This window comes from Cydia pomonella, chromosome 26, assembly GCF_033807575.1.
Source record: "Cydia pomonella isolate Wapato2018A chromosome 26, ilCydPomo1, whole genome shotgun sequence".
In the NCBI taxonomy this organism is placed as follows: Eukaryota; Metazoa; Arthropoda; class Insecta; order Lepidoptera; family Tortricidae; genus Cydia; species Cydia pomonella.
This window is the reverse complement of record NC_084728.1, coordinates 11,186,870-11,214,602: the sequence shown is the minus strand read 5'-3', so window position 1 is coordinate 11,214,602 and position 27,733 is coordinate 11,186,870. Positions and strand designations below refer to the sequence as shown.

The window sequence follows — 27,733 nt, the reverse complement described above, 5'->3', positions numbered from 1 at the left end:
GCGACGCTGAAAAACCGGCATCAAAAATCTGGGTGGATCTACTTCTCACTTCTTACATCATTCATCATCATCAAGGAACACAAAGATTAATTCTGCCAAAGTAAATCTTTTGTTCACGAAACGCCGTATTTCATGAGCTGCAACTAGGACTACAAGCTTTATTTAAGTTAGCGTAGCTGTTTGTATGTATGTTAGTTAGTGTGGGTCAAATCTTGATAGCCAAATTTGACCCACTTCCCGATTTCCTTTTAAGGTGAAATTTTGCATACCTACATTTGTAAATCGGTTTCGTCATAATGCAATATTATGATGAAATAGATAACAATATTGATCCCTAGTTGGTTTAAATAAATGCAATTGAATTTAATTGAATAGAGCTGATCTGATGGTGGAGACAGGAGGTGGCCATGGGAACACTGTGACAGGAGGTGGCCATGGGAACACTGTGACAGGAGGTGGCCATGGGAACACTGTGACAGGAGGTGGCCATGGGAACACTGTGACAGGAGGTGGCCATGGGAACACTGTGACAGGAGGTGGCCATGGGAACACTGTGACAGGAGGTGGCCATGGGAACACTGTGACGAAACAATAATTGTGTTTGGGGTTTGTTAAAATTAGTTGCTTGTGAAAAGAAAAGTACAGTCAGCGATTAAAGCTTGTACTAAAAATTAAATGTTTGCCAAAAACTTATTCTAACTGAGTAACCGTATTAATTAGCGTGGGAGTGGGACGGGTAGTAAGGTCGCGCGTGATATACGTCGCGACGCTGCTGAGCCGAGCCTACAGATCGTGCTTTTTCTGATCCGAGGCTCGACCATACTCAAAATCGGCGTTATGAATGAAATGAAAGCATTTATTTCGGACACACATACATCCATATTAAGTAAGTAATAACTTATATTAGGTGTGTTAGTAGAAAGTATAATTAGAATTAGAATTTATATGTAAGGACGTCCAGTGAGTGAAGTTTTATAAACTTAATCAATACATTTACTTTATTCCCGAAATATACATATCGCAATAATACAATCAAATCACTTAGCAATTATCATAGATAATTTAATACCCTTAATTTCAAACCCATTACCATAAAATCTCCAGCTCATATCAGTAGTGATATAATGGTTACTTATCATGCGTCACACAAAGATTGACGGCTATCTATGATAGCAAAAGACAAAAGCGCGATCATCATATAGCCGCAAAGACTGCTAAATAATAATGATAACTTGGCACCGACTTCAATAAGCCAAAGTGAGGAGATGCCATTAAAAACGTCAAATTATCATAGAAACTTGAAATTAATGATGACATCCCACATTTTGTCATTGCCAAGTTCATGCAGAGTCAGACTGGTCCGTCTATACTACACTCATTATTCTGAGAGATTGATTGTTTTTTAACTATAAAAAGACGTCGTTAAACAACCCCGGCACCCGCCGACTTGAGTTGAGTACAGTACAGTACAGTGTGGACACCGGAGACGCCCCGAACAAGTTGGATCATTTTTGTAGGAACCTAGGAACCAAATAGCAAAAAGGCTTCAGGTGCGAACAATCTCTATAATGTTAATACTTAGGAACTATGTATATCCAATTTATATCTTACATTTTTACTATTTTATTTTATTAGAATATTTCCACCATATTTGCCTTAGCGAGGCCCTAACGGCATCTAACGTAAGAGTGTTTTACTCCAGGCGGCTACTATAATGGACTCGTTGGAATAAGGTTCAAAATAATGTTTTTAATTTCCTTCGCTTCTCGCTGCCTGTTTGAACAAGGCGTCCAATGCGCTGAGCTGCGCCTTGCTCAGACGACCACCTTTCATGTCAAGGACCTGAAATTAAAATATATAATTAACTTATATCGCAGGGCGTATGTTTAGCCTGCAGCAATTGCACGAACTGCGCCACGAAGGCCTCCCCCCCCTCTAGCGGCGCCACCAAGAGTTAGGTCCGTACCTTGTGGAAGTCCTGCAGCGTGGCATCCTGCAGCAACTGCACGAACTGCGCCACGAAGGCCTCCCCCCCCCCCTCTATCAGCGCCACCAAGAGTTAGGTCCGTACCTTGTGGAAGTCCTGCAGCGTGGCATCCTGCAGCAACTGCACGAACTGTGCCACGAAGGCCTCCCCCCCCTCTAGCAGCGCCACCAAGAGTTAGGTCCGTACCTTGTGGAAGTCCTGCAGCGTGGCATCCTGCAGCAACTGCACGAACTGTGCCACGAAGGCCTCCCCCCCCTCTAGCAGCGCCACCAAGAGTTAGGTCCGTACCTTGTGGAAGTCCTGCAGCGTGGCATCCTGCAGCAACTGCACGAACTGCGCCACGAAGGCCTCCCCCCCCCCTCTATCAGCGCCACCAAGAGTTAGGTCCGTACCTTGTGGAAGTCCTGCAGCGTGGCATCCTGCAGCAACTGCACGAACTGTGCCACGAAGGCCTCCCCCCCCTCTAGCAGCGCCACCAAGAGTTAGGTCCGTACCTTGTGGAAGTCCTGCAGCGTGGCATCCTGCAGCAACTGCACGAACTGTGCCACGAAGGCCTCCCCCCCCTCTAGCAGCGCCACCAAGAGTTAGGTCCGTACCTTGTGGAAGTCCTGCAGCGTGGCATCCTGCAGCAACTGCACGAACTGCGCCACGAAGGCCTCCCCCCCTCCCGCGGCGCCGCCCGCCCCCTCCAGCGGCGCCATCACGAGTTTGAGGATCATCTCCGCCTTGGTCATCAACTTGATCACCACCTTAGTGTACGTGGCGGGCGCGGGACGCTTTACTTCGGAACCTGAAAGATACGTTTAGCTTTACACTAAGATTCATTGATCGTATAGCATGTTGAAAATGTAAGAATAATGTATTTTTTTAATGGGTTGTAATATGAAAAAATAATAACGCGTGAGTGTCGTGGAACACTCGGATGGAACGAAGTATATTATTATTTATAAACTTATTATATTATTGATTAACAAATACACAAAAACTTATTCAGCAAAATAATCGTTATCGAATATGCTCACAAAATTTCACAAATCAGTTCAAAAATGCGGCATACAAGCAGGGAGAACAACTAAACTTACTAAACATAAGATAACATTTTTGTACAACCGGAAACTAATACGCTTAGCTCGAGCTTCACACTCGCTTAGTCAAACAAAAATATGAAATTCAAGTAAAACACGTCCGGGATCGAACCCGGATCGTCGCTGTTACCACCTGTTTCTAAGCGGCTGTTTGCCAATTGCGCCACTATAGGATATACGTAAGTCGGTGAAATTAGGCTACTTATTCTGGGGAAAGAATTTGAAACAAAAGACGGCCGTGACGGAATTTTTTTACACTTTTTACAAGCTTTTATTTAACTTGCCCTGTTAGTATGTATGGGACAAATCTTGCAAGTTAAATTTGACCCACTTCCCGGTTTCCGATGAAGCTGAAAATTTGCATATATATGTAAGTCGGGTGACAATGCAATATTATGGTACCATCAAGCTGATCTGATGATGGAGACAGGAGGTAGCCATAGGAACTCTGTGATAAAACAACGCAACCTAATTGTGTATGGGGTTTTTAGAATTGTCTCGATGAGTATTAGTTGCCTGTGAAAAAAAGTACAGTCAGCGATAAAAGCTTGTACCAAAAATGAAATTTATGCCAAAAAATGCCCCATCTGCCAACCGTCCGAAAGGAACTTCGTTCCACAAATCTTGCTGTACTGTAACATGTGTTTTAGATAAGATAAGATAAGATAAGATAAGATAAGATAAGAAGTCTTAAACGTCTTACCTCTGCCACTATTTTTAGTTAACTCTTTAGGTCTTTAAAAAAAGGTTTCCAAAAATTCAGTTAACCATGTACAAAAAAAAAATTTTAGCTGTGGCATTTTGGCCTCGGAAAGAGAAAAAAAAAGCCGGAAACTAAAAGCACGCCTTCATAACGGCGTTAAGGTTCTCTTAAAATTTCGTGTGCACATCGGAAGTTATTCAAGGTCGAATGTTATAAAAATCGGTTAAGCACTTAAAGGCAACTTGTAGAACGCCTTAATGAAGGTGTATACGAATACCCAGGTTATCTCTGAATCCGAGGCTGATCCCCTTTTCCGGTGTAATTTGCCTGGGCCATTTAATTCGTCACCTTACTTACCTATTGAAGGCAGGTCTAACAGCGCAGTCTTCAGCATGTGCGTGTCCAGCAGCAGCTGCTCGGCGCCCGCCGTCGAGATCGGCTTGCATTTGTATATGTTTTGGATGAACTTTGGTATGAACGAGTTCGCGAATCTATAAATAAAAACGTATAAAGTAGGTACACTAAATGTCACACAACACGGATTTCCCTTTATGAAATGGACGATGTTTTTTTGTAGGGCATTAATTCAGACGGCAGTGCCTTACTTACAAAAGTATATGTCATATTATTGCTCGTCGCGTTGGCAGTTGTCGAATGGAGCCTGTATGAGCCCCTGTTTCACCACGGTGACAATTGTCACATTTGTCACCTGACAGTGTGAATTAGCCGTACGTTGCTGGTCCAACAAGTAAAACTTAACAGTCGATACCGTCGTTACTCGTCCACCCAGAAATTGCAGGGAATTGTCAGCGTAGAAAATTTACACCTCCGGCAGGACTCGAACCTGCGACCATTGGAACATCGGTCCAATCGCTTCTGTCAGTTGAGCCACGGAGGCTTACCGGATCCCCCCGCGGGTTGCTCACCTTGTCGTGGTGGAGGGGCTTAGTAACCGTGGCTTAGTCACCCACGGTGAAGCGAAGAGGCAACCAGGGCCGGCCTGTTCGAGGCGCGGACTGGCCCGAGGAGGACGCTCCAAGTGGGCGCTTAAGCCTGCTTGTGACGCGTTGGAGGCGGACCGTCGAAGAAGAGGAGTGTCGGTATTGCGGTGAGCCGTTCTCCCTATCTTCGGCGGCCGAGGTGGGATCGCAGGGGAAGAGGCGTGATGGTATCACGATGCGCCACTCTCCCTATCCCCTGCGACCTTGGCGGGGTCGTTCCGCTGTAGCGGCGTTGGTGGGGCTGCAGAGGAAGAGGAGTGTCGGTGTTACGGTGTGCCGTTCTCCCTGTCCTCTGCAGCCGAGTTGTGGTTTGCGGCAGAACCATGTACCTCATCTGCCGCCGGGCGCTGGGGAGTTTTCTGGCGCCCGTGGCCTCCTCGTGGCGGGCTCGGGGGGGTCCGCTACATTGCGGGACGGAGGCCGAGGAGGAGGGCGCGTCGAACCATCTGGCGCGCCTCACGTGAAGGGCCTTCGGGCATTCGCGAAGGAGCCGTTCGCGGGCGGCTGCCGCCGGTGGGGTCGCGGATGAGTACGCAAGCGTTCCTGTAACCCCACCAATAAGGCGGCGAGGTGGTATATGGGGGGTTCCTAGTGGGTATACCGTGGGGCCCATTAGCCTAGACGGGAGTCCCACATGTTAGGCACGCACCTCGTACACTGCATCACGGCACGGCTACGTCATCGATATATGTCACAGCGTCGCGTCATCTGCACTGCATCACGCCTGCGTATGCGGCCACGTCACCACGTTACGTCGCAGCCACCCGCGCCCGCGCCGCGCATCATCGATATTGGGCAATTGGCCCACTCGTGTTAACAAAACGGAAGTGCAAGCTCACTCGGGGCCTTTTTGACACTTAACATCGGGTCTTAGGACAACGCATTAGATTAACCTTTAAATGTAATCATTAATTAAATCTCTTTTATTCGACGCATTATTATAATCTATCTCCTCCACTGCTGCCTCCCTATATAATTCACACAACCACTCGGATCACCCCCCCCCCCCTAGAAAAAAAAAGAAAAAAAAAACCGAGGCCTACCGGATGTGCGCGAATCGTTCCATTCCTTCCCTCAACGGGTTAGGGTGGCGGGTGGCAACATCTACCCGTAAGAATTGACCAAAACCGGCACCGTAGTCTCAGGTCATATTGCGAGCGTCACTACAAATTTTGAAATAAAAGGAAAAATGGAAAATTTTACACCTCCGGCAGGACTCGAACCTGCGACCATTGGAACGGACCGGTGTTCCCACTTCACTTCTGCCAACGCTCGTGGGCGTTACTGCTTCACAAAAAATGAGTCAATTATCAGCTCGGTGCAACGGGCCTTCGGAATGAGCATAATGTTGACATACCTTATACAGAACTGCGTGAAGTATTTCCTGGAGCCGGCCAGCTGGTCGCGCAGCGCGGGCACGGCGCCGGCCAGCTGCAGCACGAGCTGCGCCACGTACGCGCTCCCGTCGCCCACCGTCTGCACGTGCAGCCACGCCGCGCGCGCCATCGCCTCCACGACATATCACCAAATATATCTCTTTTAGGTTCAACTATAATTTATAAGGTTGGAAACATTCACAGTCTTTTTCAAGATAACTGGCAACAATGATGTACTTGAATTCAGAACTATCGCCCTGCCAGATGAAAAAAAAATATCTGCAGGCGAGCATTCCGGGGTTGTAAACTAGCTGGACGGTATAAAAAATATATAAAATCAGTAAACTACAACGAGTGTTTCCATTCCACCACCATTAGACCGCATTCCCTGTACAGTATACGCAGTTATAATAGCTAGTGTTAATGTCGAGACCACGAGCATAGTATTTAAAAAATGTGTACACCCTTTTTTTATTCCCCTCGTTTCCCCATTTGTTCATTTCTCGCGGCGCGCCATATCTTTTGTTCCTTTCTGAACTGTTTTTTTTTTACCAAATTCCTCCTGCCTCTTAGTCCAATTCTTGTATTCTACTGAAAGAAGTTAAAACGCTTCCGTCTGTAGAACAGTGGTCACCTGTAGAGCGGGTTCGCAGGCGGCCTCCAGCTCGCCCACCAGCGCGGCGATGCAGTCCGCGATGAGCGCGTGGAACAGCTCCTGCTCCGCGGTCAGGTCGATGCGCGCGGCCAGGCGCGGCGCCACCTGCCACACAACTCGAAACTTGAATATCAACCGGGTCAGGGTCGACAGCCTGCGGACCAAGACAACCACCCGTTGGGTCCCACAAATTGTAAGGCGTTACTAGGACATTTCAAGATACGTAACAAAATAAAATAAAGCCCTTTCCCCAGCAGTAGGACACCCATGAGCTTGTAAATAATTAAAATAAATGTGGCTATTAACTGTTTCGAAAATTAGTCAAAATGTACATATTTTATAAGATAACAAAATAAAGTGTAATGAAGTGAGGGTGTTACAACGATCGGCAGTTACCTTCTCCTTCAGCTTCTGCTGCAGATGGACCGTAGTTTCGAGGCAGTACTCCGCCGTGGTGATGACGGACGTCACGCGGGAGATCTCCGCCGCGCTGTACCTCTGCGTGCTGAGCACATATAACGTATGTTACACATAAATACTTGTCTTGCAGCCGGCAAACATACGGCCTAATTATACTACTTTGACCAAGAAGGATACTATAAACGTCAATATAAAGCTAGATAATCTCCTACAGAGCGCTGCTACGGTTTCAAGTATAAATGCACGAGGTGTGGAAAAAAGTTTGTTAGCGACTGAAAGACTTTAGTTTGAAGACGGTTTATATCGTAAGTACCTAGCCGGCTGGTTGGTGGCCAGCCCGTGCAGGTTGGCGACCAGCGTGAGCGCGGCGTACCGGCGGAGGTACTCACCTAGCCGGCTGGTTGGTGGCCAGCCCGTGCAGGTTGGCGACCAGCGTGAGCGCGGCGTACCGGCGGAGGTACTCACCTAGCCGGCTGGTTGGTGGCCAGCCCGTGCAGGTTGGCGACCAGCGTGAGCGCGGCGTACCGGCGGAGGTACTCACCTAGCCGGCTGGTTGGTGGCCAGCCCGTGCAGGTTGGCGACCAGCGTGAGCGCGGCGTACCGGCGGAGGTACTCACCTAGCCGGCTGGTTGGTGGCCAGCCCGTGCAGGTTGGCGACCAGCGTGAGCGCGGCGTACCGGCGGAGGTACTCACCTAGCCGGCTGGTTGGTGGCCAGCCCGTGCAGGTTGGCGACCAGCGTGAGCGCGGCGTACCGGCGGAGGTACTCACCTAGCCGGCTGGTTGGTGGCCAGCCCGTGCAGGTTGGCGACCAGCGTGAGCGCGGCGTACCGGCGGAGGTACTCACCTAGCCGGCTGGTTGGTGGCCAGCCCGTGCAGGTTGGCGACCAGCGTGAGCGCGGCGTACCGGCGGAGGTACTCACCTAGCCGGCTGGTTGGTGGCCAGCCCGTGCAGGTTGGCGACCAGCGTGAGCGCGGCGTACCGGCGGAGGTACTCACCTAGCCGGCTGGTTGGTGGCCAGCCCGTGCAGGTTGGCGACCAGCGTGAGCGCGGCGGGCGCGGCGCGCGGCACGGCGGCGCGCAGCACGGCGCTGGCGTACTCGCGGAGGTACTTTTGGAACACGCCCGCCAGCTCTGTACGTGTACACACAAACACATTTCGGTTATACACATGTCGAGAAACACGTTAGCGGGGCACCAGGTGGACTACGGAGCAAGTGTTGGAGGTGTAGGTGGCAGAACCCCCAAACATGGGAAAACACTTACTAAATAAATTGACTACATTAATTAAATTAATTAATTTTCCGACGGCACATTTTTGGGTCTTGCTTGACACCGTTATTAAAATGTAAAATTATCAATCGCTCAGATTAAATAAAATGTAAAATTGACCAATTTTACATCCCGCCGCTGCAAAAGCAAAGTGCCCTCCCCTCGCCCCGCGCGCGCTCCCCTCGCTCCGCGGTGACGACACATACGTCTAAGGTCCGACCGATATCTCGGTCTCGGTCTCGGTCTCGGCCGAAACCCAAAAAACGTTCTCGGTCGGACCTTACATACGTCACATACTTGTTTCGCGACGGCTAAACGCCTGCATCACAGCCAGGGCAACAATGCTGTACAGTTATTTGTTTACTTAGGCACTTACATTTTAGTTGTACCTATTATAGAATAGTTAGTTTTAAGATTATTCTTAGTATCCTTTATGATAAAATGCTTCCTGAGTGATCAACTGATCACACTCGGGAAGCGTCGAGACGCTAATGTTACATCGAAAATAAATGTTTAAACTATATTATGTCCTGGAATATGTTTACAGTTTACGACGAGAGCAGAACAAAGGGCGGCCTCTGTTGGCCTTCCGGGGCCTATGATGGTACCTAGCAAGGGCTCGCAGGTAGTGAGGTATGCAAACTGCACTAGACACTGCTTGTAGAAGAGGAACAGGTCGACAGCACGGCGCCGCTGTCGGCCCCGCGGAGGTCTTCGTATCCTGTGAGAGGAACAAGCGGCCTCTGTCGGCCTCCTACCTAGCATGGGCTCCCCAGTAGTGAGGTGGGCACACTGCACGAGACACTTCTTGTAGAAGAGGAACAGGTCGGCGCAGGACGACAGCACGGCGCCGGCCTCCGCCGCCGGCGCGGTGGGCGCCGCGGGCGTCTTCGCGTCCTGTCCGACATGTTAACAGTAATAACTTATACTACTTCAAGTACAACACACATAAAAACAATACCACTTTTTTAATCTTCTCAAACCTGGATAATTAACATTAGCGTCATAAATAAATGTAATAAAAACCGAGACGTTTGTGTATACCTACTTATTTTTGTTACTTTTCCCTGTAACTGTACAAAAATAGTGTATATATGTTTTCGGTTGCTATTGTGATTTAGACGTATGGAATGTAGAGACTTTGTATAAGCAACCTGTATGAACCGGTCCATGAGCGAGGCCAGGTTGGAGTCCAGGCTGCTGTTGTAGATGGACAGGTACGGCTCGAAGCAGGAGCCGATGATGCCGACCCATGGGCCGCCTGGGCGCCGGCTCACCCATGGTCCCTGCAGTCTAGGCTGACCTGTATGAACCGGTCCATGAGCGAGGCCAGGTTGGAGTCCAGGCTGCTGTTGTAGATGGACAGGTACGGCTCGAAGCAGGAGCCGATGATGCCGACCAATGGGCCGCCTGGGCGCCAGCTCACCCATGGTCCCTGCAGTCTAGGCTGACCTGTATGAACCGGTCCATGAGCGAGGCCAGGTTGGAGTCCAGGCTGCTGATGTAGATGGACAGGTACGGCTCGAAGCAGGAGCCGATGATGCCGACCCATGGGCCGCCTGGGCGCCGGCTCACCCATGGTCCCTGCAGTCTAGGCTGACCTGTATGAACCGGTCCATGAGCGAGGCCAGGTTGGAGTCCAGGCTGCTGATGTAGATGGACAGGTACGGCTCGAAGCAGGAGCCGATGATGCCGACCCATGGGCCGCCTGGGCGCGCGGCTCCGCCCATAGTCCCGGGCTGTGATGACAGGTAAATGTTACTAAAATACCCGGTGATGAATATTCCACATCAGTCTTGGAAATAACTTCTTTTTCTTCTAAAATTTCTAAAATAAGTAGCGGATTACCAAATACAGTACCTTGTGACATACGGACAGACGGACGGAAGGACATGACGAAACTCTAAGGGTTCTGATTTTGCCACATTGGCTACGGAACCTTAAAAAGTTAAGTATATCGCCATTGTAAACTTAATAATAAGTTAATAATAATCTTCCGCCGTGCGCCTCTGTGGCCACGGTCAAAGTCACCTTTGACACATTTTTGAAACACAAACAATATTCAATCAACCAATCATCATTTATTGACAAGAACATATGGTACATACATGGGATCTTACAATAAAAATACTGAACCTTAATACGTTCAGCCGATAGGCATTGGAAAATTAGTGTTATTATAACCATAACTACTTAATCTAGTCCATGCATATTATTACTAATTTAAGAAATAAGTAATAATAAAAAACTAATGTCACGCAGCCGAAACTTATAGTACAAAGTATATATATATATATATATCATAAAAAATAAATGTCCATCTTCAATGTTGTAATATTACCTGTCCTGTCTATAACAGATCTTTTTGACAAATGATTATTTAACAACAAAGTTAACAAATAAATCTATCATTGGTCAAAAAATGTTTGCTATAATGTATTATTTGACATGTGTTTCTGTACTAATAAACTGTAAGTGAGCCAGACCTGTCGGGGCAATCCGACTCGGATAGGTTAGGTTAGAAGCCTAAGGCGGGAGCTTTGCTCCCGCCTTAGGGTTCGAGGTTTTTTTTTTTTTTAACAACGCGAAAAATGTCAGCAACGATTGCTTGCTTGTCTTGCAACTAAGTAACTTACCTAAAAATAATCTGGCCCAAATGAAAATTGCAACCATGCAGAATTATTCCCTCAAAGTTTGGTGAATGTATAAATTTGCTAAACATATTACTAGGTGACATGAAAAATATAAAATTGATACTTTGTATTTTGACATATTGTAATAATGTATTATTTACTAAATGATTATTTGTCAAGTGACTTTTTGTAAAATGATACATTTGCGGAATAACATATTTGCCAAATAATACTTTGGTGAAACGTTTTGCCAACATTGTTTTGGTTAAACATTAGTGAACCATCAGTCTTTATATCTGTAAAGTGTCAGTTTTTATTAAAACAAACCCCGATTTGTTCCCATTCGTGTCTGAAAATTCTAGGAACAGGCGTTTCAAGTACAAAATAAATGCGTTCTTGCTAAATAGCGTACTGGGTATGGCATCTAAAGCATATAATCATTTAAAAGAGTTATAACTAAATCTATTTAAAAGAAAAAAATAGGAAATGATCTTTAAAAATAAGGTATACAGCTTTCAATTCGTTTAAAACCACGGATGGCACGAATGCAATTTATTTGGGCATTAAAAACTAGTTTTATGTTTGTAAAGTTGCCCCAAAAAATTATACCATAGCGAAGAATTGATCCTACATCTCCACAATAGGCTAGTAACGCACTTAACGCAGTTTTCCGATCCGAATTTTTTGCAATTCTTTTAAGGGCAAATACAAAAACTATTTACTCGTTTGGATAACGTTAAGGTCTGTGTTTTTCAGCTTATATGATTGTCTATGTCAATGCCTAAAATTTTTGTTATGTCTATGTGTTCAACAATATGATCATTATATTTTACGTCAAGATTTATTGATTTAGATTTTGATTAATGGAATTGCATGAATGTTGTTTTATTGATGTTTCTATTTAGTCTGTTCGTTGCCAGCCAGTTGATGATAGTATTTTTAAGTGTATTGTTTATGTCAGATTCATATGTAGTCGAGTAGTTTGATTTAATTACAACTGTGCTGGCATCTGCATGTCGTTTATATAAACTAGGAAAAGCAACGGGCCTAGGATGCTCCCTTGCGGAACCCCACGAATCGAAGGTGTTGAAGGCAAAAATAAAATAAAATAACTTACGTCTTTGGCGTCTGCGTCGAACACGGCTTGAGGGTCCACGTTCAGCTCCGCGCTGTCGGGGAGCGTCGCTCCTGCACACATGAACACATCTTATTTATTTCCACTTACACAGATGTCATCAGATATATAACTATTAGTTGTAAATTATTTAATATACAATGGAAAGGAAGGCCTTTTTATGACTCTCACCATCATCTTGGAACCTCTTATGGAGTAGTAACTCGAAGGCGTAAGTCTTCTGTATGGCGTAGAGGAGCAGCTTCACGTCCAGTTCGCTCCGCCGGGCCGCGAGCAGCGCCGTTAGCTGGGTTTTCGTCACCTACAAATATAAACTGTATTATTAGTAGATTGAATATAGTTTCAAAATAAGACTCTTAATTAAGAAATCCAAAAAAACCGACCAAGTGCGAGTCGGATCCGCGCACGAACAGCTCCGTACCATTGCATTGCATCGGCAAAAAAATCACGTTTGTATGGGAGCCCCACTAAAATATTTGTTTTACTCTGTTTTTAGTATATGTTGTTACAGCGGCAACAGAAATACATCATTTGTGAAAATTTCAAGTCTAGCTATCACGGTTCATGCGATACAGCCTAGTGACATACTGACAGACGGACAGTGGAGTCTTAGTAAGAGGGTCCCGTTTTTAGCCTTTGGGTACGGAACCCTAAAAGACGATACCTTCGAAAAGTGTTAATTCGTAAAACTGCAAATAGATAGATAGATAATCCGTTTATTTGTTTGCCACAGTACACACAGGAAATACAAATAATAAAATGACAAAAAAACAGATAATACAAAATCAAACGAGAGAAATACACATTTATACAAAATAGAAGTAGAAAGAAAAATAATACCTTGAAATAATACTGTTCCATACATATAGGAAAACAATATAGTTCAAGTCACAAATATTCTAACTCACAAAAGTGCGTAGTGAATCGTTCACTAAGCCTCCCGAGGTCGTGCAAAGACATTGCGAGCGCCGTCGCCCGCGGGTAATAGATGCCTTGTCAGCTTCGTGTGGTCGTGTAGCGCCGCGCAACGCGTGGCTACCAAGCAACCTTACTCAGGTTAGGAGTCTTACAAAAGTGCAACCTCAATGAAGGAATACCTCACTAAAATGTTGTCTTTCAAAAGTGTTACCTCATTGAAATGTTAGGTACCTTGAAAAAGAGTTACCTCTTACCTCGCAAATGTGTAGTGATTCGCTTACTGAGCCTCGACGACCTCGAAAAAAGTTGCCGGCGCCATCTTCAAAGGCCTGAATGCCTTTTGATGTAGCGACATACGATGTGTGTGAGCCAAGCACAATAAAGTCGACTCCATAATTAGGGAGACCAGATTGACAAGTCAATATGCACAAATATGCACGGGGGTTGTTTATATCGATATTATAAAAAAAGTATGCAATAGAGACTACGTCGAGAATTCGCCACTAGGGGCGCTACTGTCGCGCAGCCCGTTCAAATGTCACTTTAAGTGCAGTCGTTTCAGTTCAAGAGCTATTCTACTAAGTGTTACCTCACAGAAATGCGCGGCGATTCGTTCACTGAGCCGCCACGAGGCCGGGAACACGTGGCCGGCGCCGTCCTCGAAGGCCAGCAGGTGCCGCTTGAGCCACGCGTAGCGCCGCTCCACGTGCGCCAGCCGCGCGCACTCCTGCTCCGCCGAGAACAGGTGCTCGTACTCCTGCCACACGCCAGTTACTCAAACTTTTTACAAAACAATTACCGAATTCATCATTCATAAAACGGTATACCATCATTTTAGAATATATTATAAATATTTTTATTCGTAAACACAAACGAGACAATTTACACATAAGAAAAACCTCGCGACAAGCTTTTATGAACATATAAATTGTGTATAAAGAGGTTATAAGTTGATGATTAAAATTTTAAAAGAAAATTTTATTTTCTTCTTTTTAGAGCATTTAAATAAAAGCTTTTATTAAAAAGATTTTTTTACTTTTATTTTATTTTTTACTTTTTAGTTATTTTGAGTTACTCTCAACAATCCCTTTCATTTGGTACCCATATTTTAGAAGTGCTTTAAAAATAACTATTCCGCCATCTTGGATGTTCCGCCATATTGGATTTAGAATAACGTCACATATTTTTTCGAGTTACTGTCAACAATCCCTTTCATTTGATACCCATATTGTAGAAGTGCATTAAAAATAACTATTCCGCCATCTTGAATGGTCCGCCATGTTGGATTTAGAATGACGTCACATAATTTATCATGCATTGTCATCCAAACTAAACGTGTATACAAAATTTCAGCTCAATCGGCTGAAGATATCTGCTTCAAAATTGAGTTGCAAGATTCCACCCGAACAAACATACATACATACATTGCAAGTTAAAAATAAAAGCTTTTAAAAACGTAGAACGAAAACGTCTCTTTTTTTTAATACTACGTCGGTGGCAAACAAGCATACGGCCCGCCTGATGGTAAGCAGTCACCGTAGCCTATGTACGCCTGCAACTCCAGAGGAGTTACATGCGCGTTGCCGACCCTAAACCCGCCCCCGTTCGTTGAGCTCTAGCAACCTTACTCACCGGCAGGAACACAACACTATGAGTAGGGTCTAGTGTTATTTGGCTGCTGTTTTCTGTAAGGTGGAGGTACTTCTCCAGTTGGGCTCTGCTCTAGATCTGGAATGACATCCACTGGCTGTGCCCTACCACACAAAGCGAGATGACATTCACAATGCCCATACCTCTCTTTTGGACGTAGTTTAAGGACGTACCCGGGTCCAAAATCCGGGTCTTATGTCAGCATAATGCTGGCGACTTCCAGCGCTGATCTTCCGATGAGACCGTCGGGTGAAAAATAAACAAGAATAAATTTACGGTCTTCATCAGCAGTTTCTCTTTACTAAATACCTAATTCAAATGATCAAGGTAGATTTTGTCGAGGGAAAGGCATGTTGGAGTTGCATGCGTCCATAGGCTACGGAGACTGCTTAGCGGGCCGGGCCGTATAATTGTTTGCCACCGACGTAGTTTTTTTTATAGTGTCGTAAATCGGTAGAAGAATGTTTCTCTTCAGCAAAACTAGCTATGTTAACTTTATTAGATAGTTCTCTTTCGAGGGAGGTTGAGTTCCGTCTCGAGGGAGGTTGAGTTCCCTCTCGAGGGAGGTTGAGTTCCCTCTCGAGGGAAGTCGATTTCCCTCTACTTCCATCCAGTAAAGATGAACGCTAAATGCAGAAGTAGAATGCCTTGTGATAAACTGTGAGGCAGAGAGTAAAGTAAGTACTCTCATAATAGGCACTGCGAGGCCTCACCTGCAACTGCATCGTGGTGAACCATGTCAGCAGTTCCCGCTTGACCTTGGGCTCGAGCGCGTCCACCACACCGCACGCCTCACTCAGAGTCTTTGCGGACACTGTACTCGCTTTACCGGCTGAAACAAATACATTTAACGTGACCATAACGTGAAAGCAAGAAAAAGTCTGGAGTATCGAACTCGAGTCTCGCTCAATAAAGTGAGTCTTATTCGAAAGTAATATTTGTTTTATATGAAAACATTGCAAGAGAAGAGTACCAGTAAAAGCTTCCTTGAAGTCGGCCAGGATCTGCGCGGCGAGCGCGTGGCGCAGCGCCGTGACGTCGTCGCGCAGCGCGCTCAGCGAGCGGATGTCGCGGTAGCGCGAGAAGTGCTCCAGCACCTGCGGGGGAAATACCCTCACTTCTGTTGTATGTTCATTACAATAGCCGACACCAGTATGTTTTCAAAGTTTTTGTTATTAAGAGGCAAAACATAAACGCGCAAAACTTGACGCAGATGACGCGTATAATCGCGTAGATTACAGATTATCTAGGATTGCAAAACTAATGACAGATGGAACCAATAATAATAATAATAATAATAAAATTCTTTATTGTGCACTACTAAAGAAATACTCATATTACAAACAAAGACAGGACTTAAATTAGTAGGTAACAACAGGCGGAATTATCGCTATAAAGCGATCTCTTCCAGACAACCTTCAGATAGCGAACCGGTGGCAAGAAATAGGCTATTGGGCAGTGCAAAACAACAATAAAACAAGTATACTTATAATATGTTAATTTTAAAATATAAACTACAAACAATAAAACATACACTACATAAACTACACAAATTATTTAAATTACAATAATACACTACATAAACCTACATAAATAAATATTAAGCATTCTAGGGAGTGAAGTAACAACCAGGTAGAGAAAATAAAGGAGAATTTAATTACATGAATAAAATGACCAAGACTAAGAAAGTGATAAATAATGCTCTTTAAGACGTTTTTTAAAAATGGTTAAGGATTGAGCTCGTTTTATATCAATGGGCAAAGCATTCCACATTCTTACAGACTGGAAAGTGAAGGATTTGATGTAGAACTTACTAGATGACCGAGGGGGAGCAAGAAGAAGATTTTGAGAACACCTAACAGACGAAAGAAAACTAAACCGCTTTTTAAGGTAACCAGGAGTATTAGGAATAAATAAGGTACTGTAGAGAAGAGAAAGGATATGCGTATTACGTCGAAAACGTATCGGTAACCACTTGAGCTGTGACCGAAAGCTGGAGACATGGTCAAATTTCCGTAGCCCAAAAATGAAACGAATGCACACATTTTGAAGACGTTCAAGCTTGTTTAATTGCTCTTCTGTAAGATCGAGATAAGATATGTCAGCATAGTCTAGAATAGGAAGAAGAAGTGATTGCGCCAGCGCAATTTTAGTGGCAAGCGGTAAAAAGTTGCGGAGACGCCTAAGCGATCCCACGGCAGCAAAAATTTTTCGTCCAACCTCATTAAGTTGCGGACCCCAAGAAAGAGTACGATCCAAAATCACTCCCAGATTCTTAACTTGGGACGAGTACGGGATCTGGACCCCATCGAATAAGATAGGAGGCAGACTCTCAAAATTCACCTTTGCTATATTCATAGGGCTACCAATAATAATGACTTGAGTCTTCGCAGGATTAACTTTAATTCCATAACAGGAGCTCCAGTGCAGAATGCGTTCTAAATCAGAGTTGGTGGATTGAATCAGAGAAGATAAGTTAGCAATCGGGCACTGTGAGTAAATTTGGAGATCGTCGGCATACAAATGATAAGAGGAAAGGAGGTCACGAGAAATAGAATTAATAAAGATAGAGAAAAGGAGGGGAGACAACACGCCACCTTGCGGGACGCCAGCCAGTGTGTTGCACCACGATGAACCAATGTGAAGTTTAATTATTAAAATATTTATGAGATGTAGAGCCATAACCCGCACTAGGTCAAAGTACCAGATATATGATAATGTTATCTACCTGCATGACGGCTTGTAACGGAGGCAGTAAGGCACTGTACTGCCGCTGCGAGGCCATAGCGCGGAGCGACGTGGCAGCTCCACACAACATGTGATAGTGGTTGAGGGCAGTGATGGCGGCGGTCAGGTTGCTCTTGGCGCGGTCCAGCTGTTTGATCTCGGCGGTGATTTCGCGCACCATGCTCTCGCTGCGGCCCGCTTTCTTGTTTATATCTGTCACCTGAGTAAATATTATGCAGAATCTATGGCACAACATTATAAATTTTTTGCACAACGGTGGTTTTTATTTTTTCATTTAAAAAAACTTCTTTTAAAGTCAGCTCATGTACCCATTGTATTGTACTGTAGTACGGGCAGATTTCCACAACTCGATGACTTTTTTTTATGATAGAGGAGGCAAACGAGCGCCTATTTTGCGTGGTCATGTATTCATGGAATGGAACAGTTAATTAATCAAACAAATACAATATTTTTAGCTTATTTTTATAATAAGATGATTACAATTGCAGACCACATCATAACTGTAAAAAGAAAATGAAATTGATGAGGAGCTTGCCTGTTGATGTCTATTGTCATCAACAAACAGCCATCAATTTAATGTAACCCTGTAAGTTAATATCATCTATATTTAAGCATTTTAATATTTTTGAATATTTGTTAAGGGGGTATACCTGTAAAGCTAAGTCAGCAATACATTGCTGGGCTTGCAACAGCGCCTCATGGCCGTCCTGCCGCTGCTGCGCCTGGTCCCTCACGAGGCGCCTGATGTCCGCCTCCACTCCCGCCAGGCGCATCTCACAGCGCGCCGCTGCACTATCCACTCCAGCCAGAGACTGCTCCGTCGGAAACACTCGGTTGATGTATGATACTGCATCAAACTGAAAATAAATACTAATTTCACAAGTGGCCTTTTAACAATAAGTTGTCCAACTTATTGTTAAAAAGCAATGTTCGGTGATCGTACTTTTTCCAGCATTCTTGGTGCGATGACGTCAAATGACACACGACAGCGACCTAGGGTTGTCGTAAAATTATGTAATATTATGTTGTCATTGAAAATGAAACACTATTTTTTTTACTTAATCAGTTATTATAAATTGACGACCGGTCTGGCCTCGTGGGTAGTGACCCTGCCTATGAAGCTGATGGTCCCGGGTTCAAATCCTGGTAAGGGCATTTATTTGTGTGATGAGCATGAATATTTGTTCCTGAGTCATGGGTGTTTTCTATGTATTTAAGTATTTATAAATATATATTATATTATATCATTGTCTAAGTACCCTCAACACAAGCCTTATTGAGCTTACTGTGGGGCTTAGTCAATTTGTGTAATAATGTCTTATAATATTTATTTATTTATTTATTTATTTATTTATTTATTTATAATTGTGTATAACATTTATTACTGTAACCCAAAATTCCTCAAATTTTTCGGAGAAGGATGCTGACGATTAGTTTTCGTAATTTTGATTGCCCAACAACAGCAACCAGCTTGTTTATTTTCTGAAAATAAAAGTAATATCGCAACTGTGTTACATTTTCTCATATACTCGTAGTAAATTAACCCTTCATTTGATTATGCATATTGGGTTAGGCTTTACATGTTCTGAGAATAACTTCTGTATTTCCGATTTGTTTAATACGCTATTTTATTTGAATATTTGATTTTATTTGATTCTTGGTTCAACAATTTAATATTGGGCACTACTGACAACTTCGAGCAACACCGGCTTCCGACACGTCAGAAGGGAGGAGCCTGAGCGATATCTTACCGAACAAATCATTGTGCCATTGTTTGTGTGGGGAAACGTGCACACAGTCGCAGTTCTCACTCATTACATACAAAATCCAATCTGTAATGACGACACAAATACATAGAAAATGACACACGTCAAAGACAAATCTTGCAGACCTCGATCTCTTTTTGTGTACGGACGAGTCACAACATGCACCGCCATAGGTACAGTTGTACCTATGCTTCGGCAGAGGGGAAATAGTATAGTACGAATGCCTTCTCCTTTCCCGGTGTTGCTCGAAGACTGAGAACCTTAGCACTGCACCAATAAATGCTGGAAAATAAAATTTTGTTGCTTATTCATTTAAAAAGTAAGTAAAACAATGTAAAATGTAAAATCTATCACAAGATAATTGTATATAAAAGGACTTGTAAATGTAAATATTTACCAATAAATATCACATCACATCACATCACATCACAAAGCTTAAATTATTTATTTAAGGTCAGTAAAGTTATAAACTAATCCTATCTACAATAGACAAATCATTCAATGCTCTTTCTTCTTTCTTTCGATCTATGGTACCATGCTTTGATTAATTAATGTTTATATTGTTTGTACTAGAACTATTTTAAATTTAATTTATTATGTTATTTTATTTTTGATTTTGTGTTGATTTTTTATTGACGTTCTTTACTTTGTACTTTCTAGTTCTGAGATTTAATTTGTATATATTTTTAACCAACTTCAATATTTCAAAAGGAGGAGGTTCTCAATTCAGTTGTATGTTTATTTATTTTTTGTTTATTTTTTAAATGTTTGTTACTTCATGACTCCGTAATTTCTAAACCGATTTAGAAATTTTTTTTTTGATTGAATTTATATACATACAGATTGGTCCCGTTTTTGTCAAAACTCAGTTCTAATGATGGGATCCATGAGGAATTGAGGGCACTTTTCAAATGTGAAAGGCATACATACAATGTGTCCCTAGCCATTGGACAAAGCCGAAAAGTACATATGCATTAGGGTATTTAGAACCAGTGTACAACGTATCATAACAACCGGTGTAGCGGTTCCCAAGAAATTAACAAATTACCATATTTTACTTTGGAGCAGCCTGTATGTGTTAGTAGCTCCTAAGGTAATATGCTAAAAGAATGGTATGGAACCTTCAACCTTTTTAATAATTATTTATATTTATGACGCTAATAAGCTTCTGACTATTGAAAAATGTCATCATTATCAAATATATCGAACAAATTGTCAAAAACACTGCCAAAGATTAACACATTATGTTTCTTTTTGTTGTCGATTATAGCAAATAACTTTTGTTAAAAAAAAATTATTTTTCTTTTGTGCTAATTTAAAAAATATTAACGTCAGAGCAGTCCTGAGCAGTAACCCTACGTGGGATTTCAGGGTTTGTCCAATGGCTAAGGTCATCCTGTATAGTGATTTTTGTATTTTCATCAACAAGTCAAGCATTTACATTTAAAAAAGTGACATTGGACGAAGAGGAACTGCTGGTGCTGATCAGAATGGAATTCTTTAATGCATAGTTTCCACTTGGCTATTTGTGATCTTCGTTATGTTTTTTAGGCAATTTAGGTTTTCAAGACACATTTTTGTCAAGCTTGAGATCTGTTGGTAGAATCTACGGTGAATCGACAGAACTCTTCAAATGTGAAAGGCATACATATAGTGAATTATGTATTTTCATCAACAAATCAAGCATTTACATTTAAAAACGGGATATTTGATGAAGTGGAATTGCTGATGCTGATCAGAATGGAACTCTTCAACGACGCATAGTTCCCACTTGGCGATTTGTCGTCATCGTTATGTTTGTTAGGCAAATTAGGTTTTCAAGACAATTTTTTTAATTTCATTGTATGAAATCCAAAAAACAATAATTTTTCTTTCACCGGTCTCCCTCATTGAAGTCGTTTTTTTTTCTTAATAATTATTATTGACATTGTTTTATATTTGTGTTTTTTAATAATGGGAAGTTTTTCATTTTCTATTTTGATGTTCTATTTTAATTCTTATTATTATAACAAAAAAACAATCATTATATGATAAGTAATACAAGCTGAAATGTATAATATGTAATGTATGTGTTTGTTGGGCAATGCATTCATTTTTATAACAAGTTACCTGACCATGCTTTAAGATTACCCTTGCCAGCTCTTAAGAATTACTTAAAGAAGTCATTGATGTTGAAGGCTTATTACAGAGTCGAGGACTACTTGACAGACAAACATGCATGGTCCAAACTAGATACTGTAAAAACAAGTAGCAATTAAAATCATTGTACTATGTGTATATGTAAAATCATTGTATAGGTGACATAGCTCAGGTAAGAAAGCGCATCAAATATTTTTTGTAAGTCTAGCAATCTGTCAGACTTACATAATGTATATTCTCATTTCTTTATTAATTTCATTTTTCTTATTCTTTTGTAAGACTTCGATATGTTTTCTGAAAGAGCTACGTATTTGTATGATTTTATATGACATACACATATATAAATATATATATATATATTTTTATCAATTTTCTATAAAGAAAAGTAGCTACTGTATGTAATTGCATGATTTCTATAGTAATCTAAATTGTATTTTATTTTTCTTATTTAATGCATCTTCAAGATGTAATGTTTTGAAAAGATGTGTCCCGCCGAGTTTCTTGCCGGTCCATATTGTGATACCCTCCTCCAATTGAGGAGGGATTTCCCACCCCATCCTCAATACACTCAGCTCTTGCTCCATGGAATTTACATCTTCCTTCACTTTGGATAGGTTGTTGTCAGGTTTCCTGAAGATATTCACAATCCAGTGCCATTTCCATGGTGGATCTCCACCCTATATTACTCTCCATAAGAGAGTGTTTGTGATCCAGTTAAGCCAAAAGATATGCAGGAGTTGCTTAAAGCATTTGTTTATAAGCACATGGGAGTTTTGTCATTAGGTCTTTGTGGACAAACCAGGTTTCGCACCTGTACAGTGACACAGCCTTCACCTTAGAATTTGATCCTCACTTTAGCTCTTCCCGTCAGGTAAACGAGTTCCGCTCCACTCTCATTAGTTTAATCATTGATTGATGATTGCTATCAAAATTTAATCAATCAATTTGGGTCAATGAAGTATTGGATTAAAAATTAAGGTCTTACTTTTTAAATTAAATGTAAATTAGCTTGTTTACTTAGAAAGCATGTACTTATACTCGTAAATATGAAAATTAAATGTATGTAAACTAAAGGATTCATATAAAAAAAAATACTAAATTTAGGACACAACATTGTTATATAAACTGGACTACTAGGTCCTGAGGCAACTGTTATAACAATAATAATTTATACTGCAGTGGTAAATAAGCTACATGACATGTTAAAATGCAGAAATCTGTTTTGTTTACCTCTTCGCTATCGAACTGCTCTGTGCCGCCCATGAGCTCCTCAATGCGGCTCGTCACGGATTCGGGGAAGCTGATCTGCACCTCCGGCCCTACATCCTTGTCGTCCAGCCCGTTGGACTCCATGTTTCACCCAAATTCTGCTGAAATCATTCGTCTCCAACTCCTCAAATCTCAAATATTAGGATTGACTGTCACTAGTGTCACTGTCAAATAAATGTTAACGTCACTTTTGCCGTGCGTTTTGATGTTCAAAATGCAACTAACCACTTTTCAAATATTTCGATTTAATGGTGAAGCGTAGCCAGCAAAGATTCAACGTAATGTGACTGCAACCTTGTATTTTTGTGATAGTTTGTGGCTGCGAATGGTATTAATAGGAGGCTTAAATTTGATTTCAACATAGACATACAATATGTTTTCAATATATTCCCTAAAATGATCACATTTTAATAACAAAACGTAAAAGTGACAGTTTTGAAGCGTTTTTAAAAAAAAACTAACTTTACTCCTGCTCCGGCGAAAGTTTTGTCATCGTTTTATCAGCCTAGTTAAAGGTTTAAAATACCCCTCAGCGAGTGACGGATGGCCGTCGACCGTCACGACCGTGCATTGTTTTCAGTTTTTATTCGCACTCGCTTGGAAGTTGCCGTGACCCGGAGCGCCATGCCTCACCTCGCGCCGATCTAAACGAACACCCTCCTGTTTTGTATTAAGTTTGTTGTTATACTCTGAACCAGTGAAGTGCTGTGAGTGACCATGGCTCGTTTGACAGAGGAGATGGTGATAGCGCGTTCCAAGCAGTCGGATTTGTCATCTATAAAGAAGTTGAACTGCTGGTGAGTGTTATTAGGGTATTATTAAGGGCACGGCGTGGATAATTGGCGTTCCGGTCGCCGAGCATTTGCATTGTAGCGCGGTTATGTCGCGAGAGCTCTGTTCTTGAACCTGGGCTTTAGCGCGATTTCTACAAGTTGTACAACCAGCTGTTTTGTTGCAGTGCGTTACAGCTGAGACAAACTCAGTTCTAGTAGAATGTATTCTAAGGTCAAATTAAGTTAAAAAATTGTTCTAAACAGAGGTTTGAACGAATTGGTAGATTCTAATTGGAAACTTAATAGAATGAGGTGTAAGGTGAGTCACTTGTTTACTGTTGAGATGTTTCCATTCATGGACTAGGGCTACTTTGGTCTGTTTTTTCTCAAATTTTAGACTGTTATCAAAGCAAATTATCAGCTTCACTATAAATATTTTGAAGCAGAGAAAATTATCCTACAGCTAAAAAATAAAGATTCAGAATGTATGTTGTTCACAAATTAAAAACTTTGTCTATGCAAGCTTATATAAAAACATGAATAGTTACCAATTTATTACAAGATTGCTAGAAATCAATGGACAGTATAATAAATTTCCCCATGAACTTTTCATTATCTTACCATGGCCCATAATTAGAAGTGAGTTGACCTGTGATCTTTTCTTTGTATGCAGCAATGAACCAGAATTACCAACAAAATGCAGAAGTTACAGATTATTTATTTATTTGAAATTTATTGCACAATATAAATAAGTACAAATGGCGGACTTAATGCCTTAAGGCATTCTCTATCAGTCAACCATAGGGCAAAACAGAAATTCTCGAATGTGGGTGCAGTGAGAGTGAGTGATTAACAAGCACTGGGGTAATTTTGAACCTGGGGTAATTATGAAAATATCTACCAAACCAGAATTACTTAATCCTATGGTAATACATAAAAAAGAAGAGGTGGTTTCACCATAAGTATTTTCGTACATTGCTGCTATCTCTATTGCATGCCAATAATTCTATTTCTGTCACATTTTACATTGACAGCTGGCATCATGGGTGGGACAGCAATATAATTATGCATGTGCAAAAGAGATAGCAACAGGGGTGTCAGTGTACCTCTAGTGGTAATGGTGATTTCTTTGTGGTAAGCATCTTTTCTTTACCGCAGCTCTTGGTTACTCTTGCCAAAGTAAAACATGCTTCTGATTTAGTAGATATTTGAGATTTTCAAAATATTCCTGCAGATTTGAAATAAGCCCAATACAATGAAATAAATAGTAACAATGAAATGATCTCACAAAACAAGACAGAATTGAAAGCTTTCATCCTACACAATTACACACAATAACTAATTAGTGCTCATAAAATTGTGTTAATAAACAAAAAATACAAGCACATTGTTAATTTGAGATTTATCTGAATGATAAAAGATTTGAAATTACTTAAAGTCTTGAGCACTCAGAAGAACACTGAAAAATAAATAATGGTCATATGAAAAAGACTTTTATGTTTCTTCAAAATAAGGCCTATAAGCTAATGGCATATTGTTATATCCTTTAGGTAATGTAGTTGATTGTGAAATCAGTCTTTGAATCACAGATGAATAATGTGTGGATCTCAAATATTGTGTAACACTTTCTCTTTCCAATCAGAGTGTAGTCCGTGAGCTTCATGTAAATTAAACGCCTCAGCAGTTGACAAAATGGTTAGCAAGTATATAAATGTTGATGTATATTTTTCATGTTTCTATATGATGTTACTCTAAAAGTTTTACTGACTTGTGAAAGAGCCCTTGAGCCTATGAGGAATTTTGAAAAAACGGAGTATAACTACCTAGTTGTAAAGTCGAGATCACAAATGTCTTTACAGGCCAACATTAAAAAAAAATACACTAAGGTTGTGTTGTCAGAGTCTAAGAAGCAACAATAGTATTGTGCACAGTGTACAAGTACTCTTATGGCCCCAAATAAGATTGTTCCAGATATATTGGTGAGTTTTGATGTGCAAGATATTACTGAAAGTGACTGCCCATGTTGCTCCCTCAACAGTACATATGTTCAGTTATGAAGTTAAAATGCAGTTCCACCAAAAAAAGATTACCTAGAGACTGTTAAACTATCCATAACAAACGAGGTAGTAAAATACGCATTAGTGTCTCGAAGTTTTGCCTAAGTGGAAATATATTAGTTTGCTTATTTGCTTAAAATGTTGGAGTAGAAGTGGACAGTTCTTACGTAATGGTTACATGGCCATTATACATTCGTAACACGGGCGATATAATAATTATAAACTTTAGACATAAAAAGCCTCCACATCATGAAATTTAAGGCATTTTAGGTTTATATTAAATTAATAGATTCTTATTAACTATCTGTCCTTGTCCCTGTTTTAATCTCAGACACTAAAATAACAGTTTGCTTGGCAAATGTTCTATATGAAAGTCCAATGTGGTTTATTTTATACTACATAAAATTACACTTAATTTACTATTAGGCTTTACCTATTATATCTACTACTCAAGTACCTACAGGTACTTGAGTATACTGTACTGTAGGTGTACTCAAGTACGGTCAAAGAATTAATTTCAGTACCATTTCATACCTTGTCACAGTCACAATCAATAGGAAAGTCGCTAGGGACCAGTGTTGGCTGAAACGTTAATGCAATTGACAATGAACCATTACAAATTGACCCGTAAACTGTGATCGTCCGTTACGGTTTACGTTTCGATTTGTAATGGTTAATGGTCAATTACAATGAACGTTCGGCCGACACTGCTAAGGAGTACATACTAAAAACATGTACCTTAATATATTGGCAATAAGGTTGTGTTTTTGGCACTTTGTCTGTATCAATATTTTCAGACGTGACTGTGCCCACACCACAACATAAACTAGTTGGTATGTTTTATTATAGGTACACTGCATACCTTATGCAGACGTAATACCTACAGAGGTCACGAAGTTATTAAATCATGAATCACGATTACCCAGTCTTAACTCAAAACAACCATGCCAACCTTATTGCATTGTGTTACCAGTCAGTCTGGAGTAACAGAATGTTTGTGATAGGTTTATTAGTGGTGCATTCCCACGCGGTGAGCGAGTGCTATGAAGTTTATGATCCGTAGCCGGAAGTGAGCCGAACATACAGTACAGGCATCCTTCAATAACTCAAGGTCACGTCACTTGGCTGATTCATAAAGAGGAAGGATTGAAGTTTATTCATTTAATCAGGGTTTTTGCGAAATTCCAGAGAAATTACCAGAATTTTATTCCTAAGCGCTGTTTAATAACGAAGCGCTCCGCGATAGTTATGCCATATTGGGTCTTAGCTAAATTGTTTGTTCAATATTTAAGCTATGGAATGTCCAATTTAGCCAGAACCCTAAATGGCTCAACAATCACGGAGCGTGACTGTACCTACATTTTAGATTCCATTATTTGTCAATTAAATTGTCCTTACACCCTGGCAGGTGTTGGAGGGCCTCCACTCGGTGTAGCCCTTACATATGAAATTACGAAAGGGCCTTTAAATATCACACAATGTTCGAAAGGGAAGGGCCTATTCTCGGACGAGTCAGTGATACCACTTTTACTTTACTTGTAAATATTGCATGTAGTCCGAACTTATCCCAAGCTGCACAACAAGATTTAACCTATACAAACAAACTAAAATGAAATGAAAGTTGTCCAATATTGTATCCATGCAGAATACTGCGTCACCAACTTGATTGTACCATCAGCCGTAAAAGTGCATGGGCACTTTATCAATGAATTCATTCATAATTTTAACTGTACAGTCGCAACCGTGACTCAGTCGCGTGATTTCGCTCCTAACAGGGCGAACATATACTTACATCACCAGTCATGTTACAAAGCGACTGCAGCGATGCAAGCCCCATGCACAGCAAGATTTAACTTTTACCCCAACATTGTTTCCCTACGGAATACTGTGTCCCTAGCCTAATTGAACAGTCACAGGCTGTGGTGCAATGTGACTGCAGCGGTGCAAGACCGATGCACGACACGGTTTAACCTAAACTAACTATTGTAATTGAGATAGACTGTTGTTTATCTCAATTACAATAGTTAGTTTAGATCTAATTGTGTCCCTACAGAATACTGTGTCCCCTACCCGATTGTACTGTCACAACCGTGACTCACTCGCGTGACTTCGCAGCCGGCTCCTAACAAGGCGAACACACATCGCCA

The 27,733-nt window shown here is 41.7% G+C and overlaps 2 protein-coding genes across 7 annotated transcripts in view; one reads left to right on the top strand and one right to left on the bottom strand.

Annotated features, from left to right (window-relative positions):
* Positions 1-835: 835 nt before the first annotated feature.
* On the bottom strand, positions 836-22,978 carry LOC133532288 (vacuolar protein sorting-associated protein 53 homolog). Its single transcript, XM_061870892.1, has 17 exons — positions 22,718-22,978; positions 18,233-18,439; positions 17,563-17,781; positions 15,808-15,931; positions 15,548-15,666; positions 13,774-13,941; positions 12,438-12,567; positions 12,249-12,319; positions 10,100-10,237; positions 9,257-9,395; positions 8,225-8,360; positions 7,204-7,312; positions 6,787-6,912; positions 6,134-6,285; positions 4,133-4,266; positions 2,584-2,777; positions 836-1,842 (listed from the first exon to the last, which is right to left on the bottom strand). Exons 1-17 carry the CDS (start codon positions 22,838-22,840, stop codon positions 1,750-1,752), a joined length of 2,382 nt encoding a protein of 793 aa, XP_061726876.1. The 5' UTR covers positions 22,841-22,978; the 3' UTR covers positions 836-1,749.
* A 361-nt stretch (positions 22,979-23,339) lies between these two features.
* The window catches only part of LOC133532282 (cilia- and flagella-associated protein 410), a 43,521-nt gene continuing 39,127 nt past the window's right edge, over positions 23,340-27,733 (top strand). For all 6 annotated transcript variants that reach the window (XM_061870884.1, XM_061870885.1, XM_061870883.1 and 3 more), the window contains exon 1: positions 23,340-23,553. In XM_061870884.1, coding sequence (XP_061726868.1) covers positions 23,474-23,553 — 80 coding nt within the window. In that variant the 5' untranslated portion in view covers positions 23,340-23,473. The remainder of the gene's footprint in view (positions 23,554-27,733) is intronic.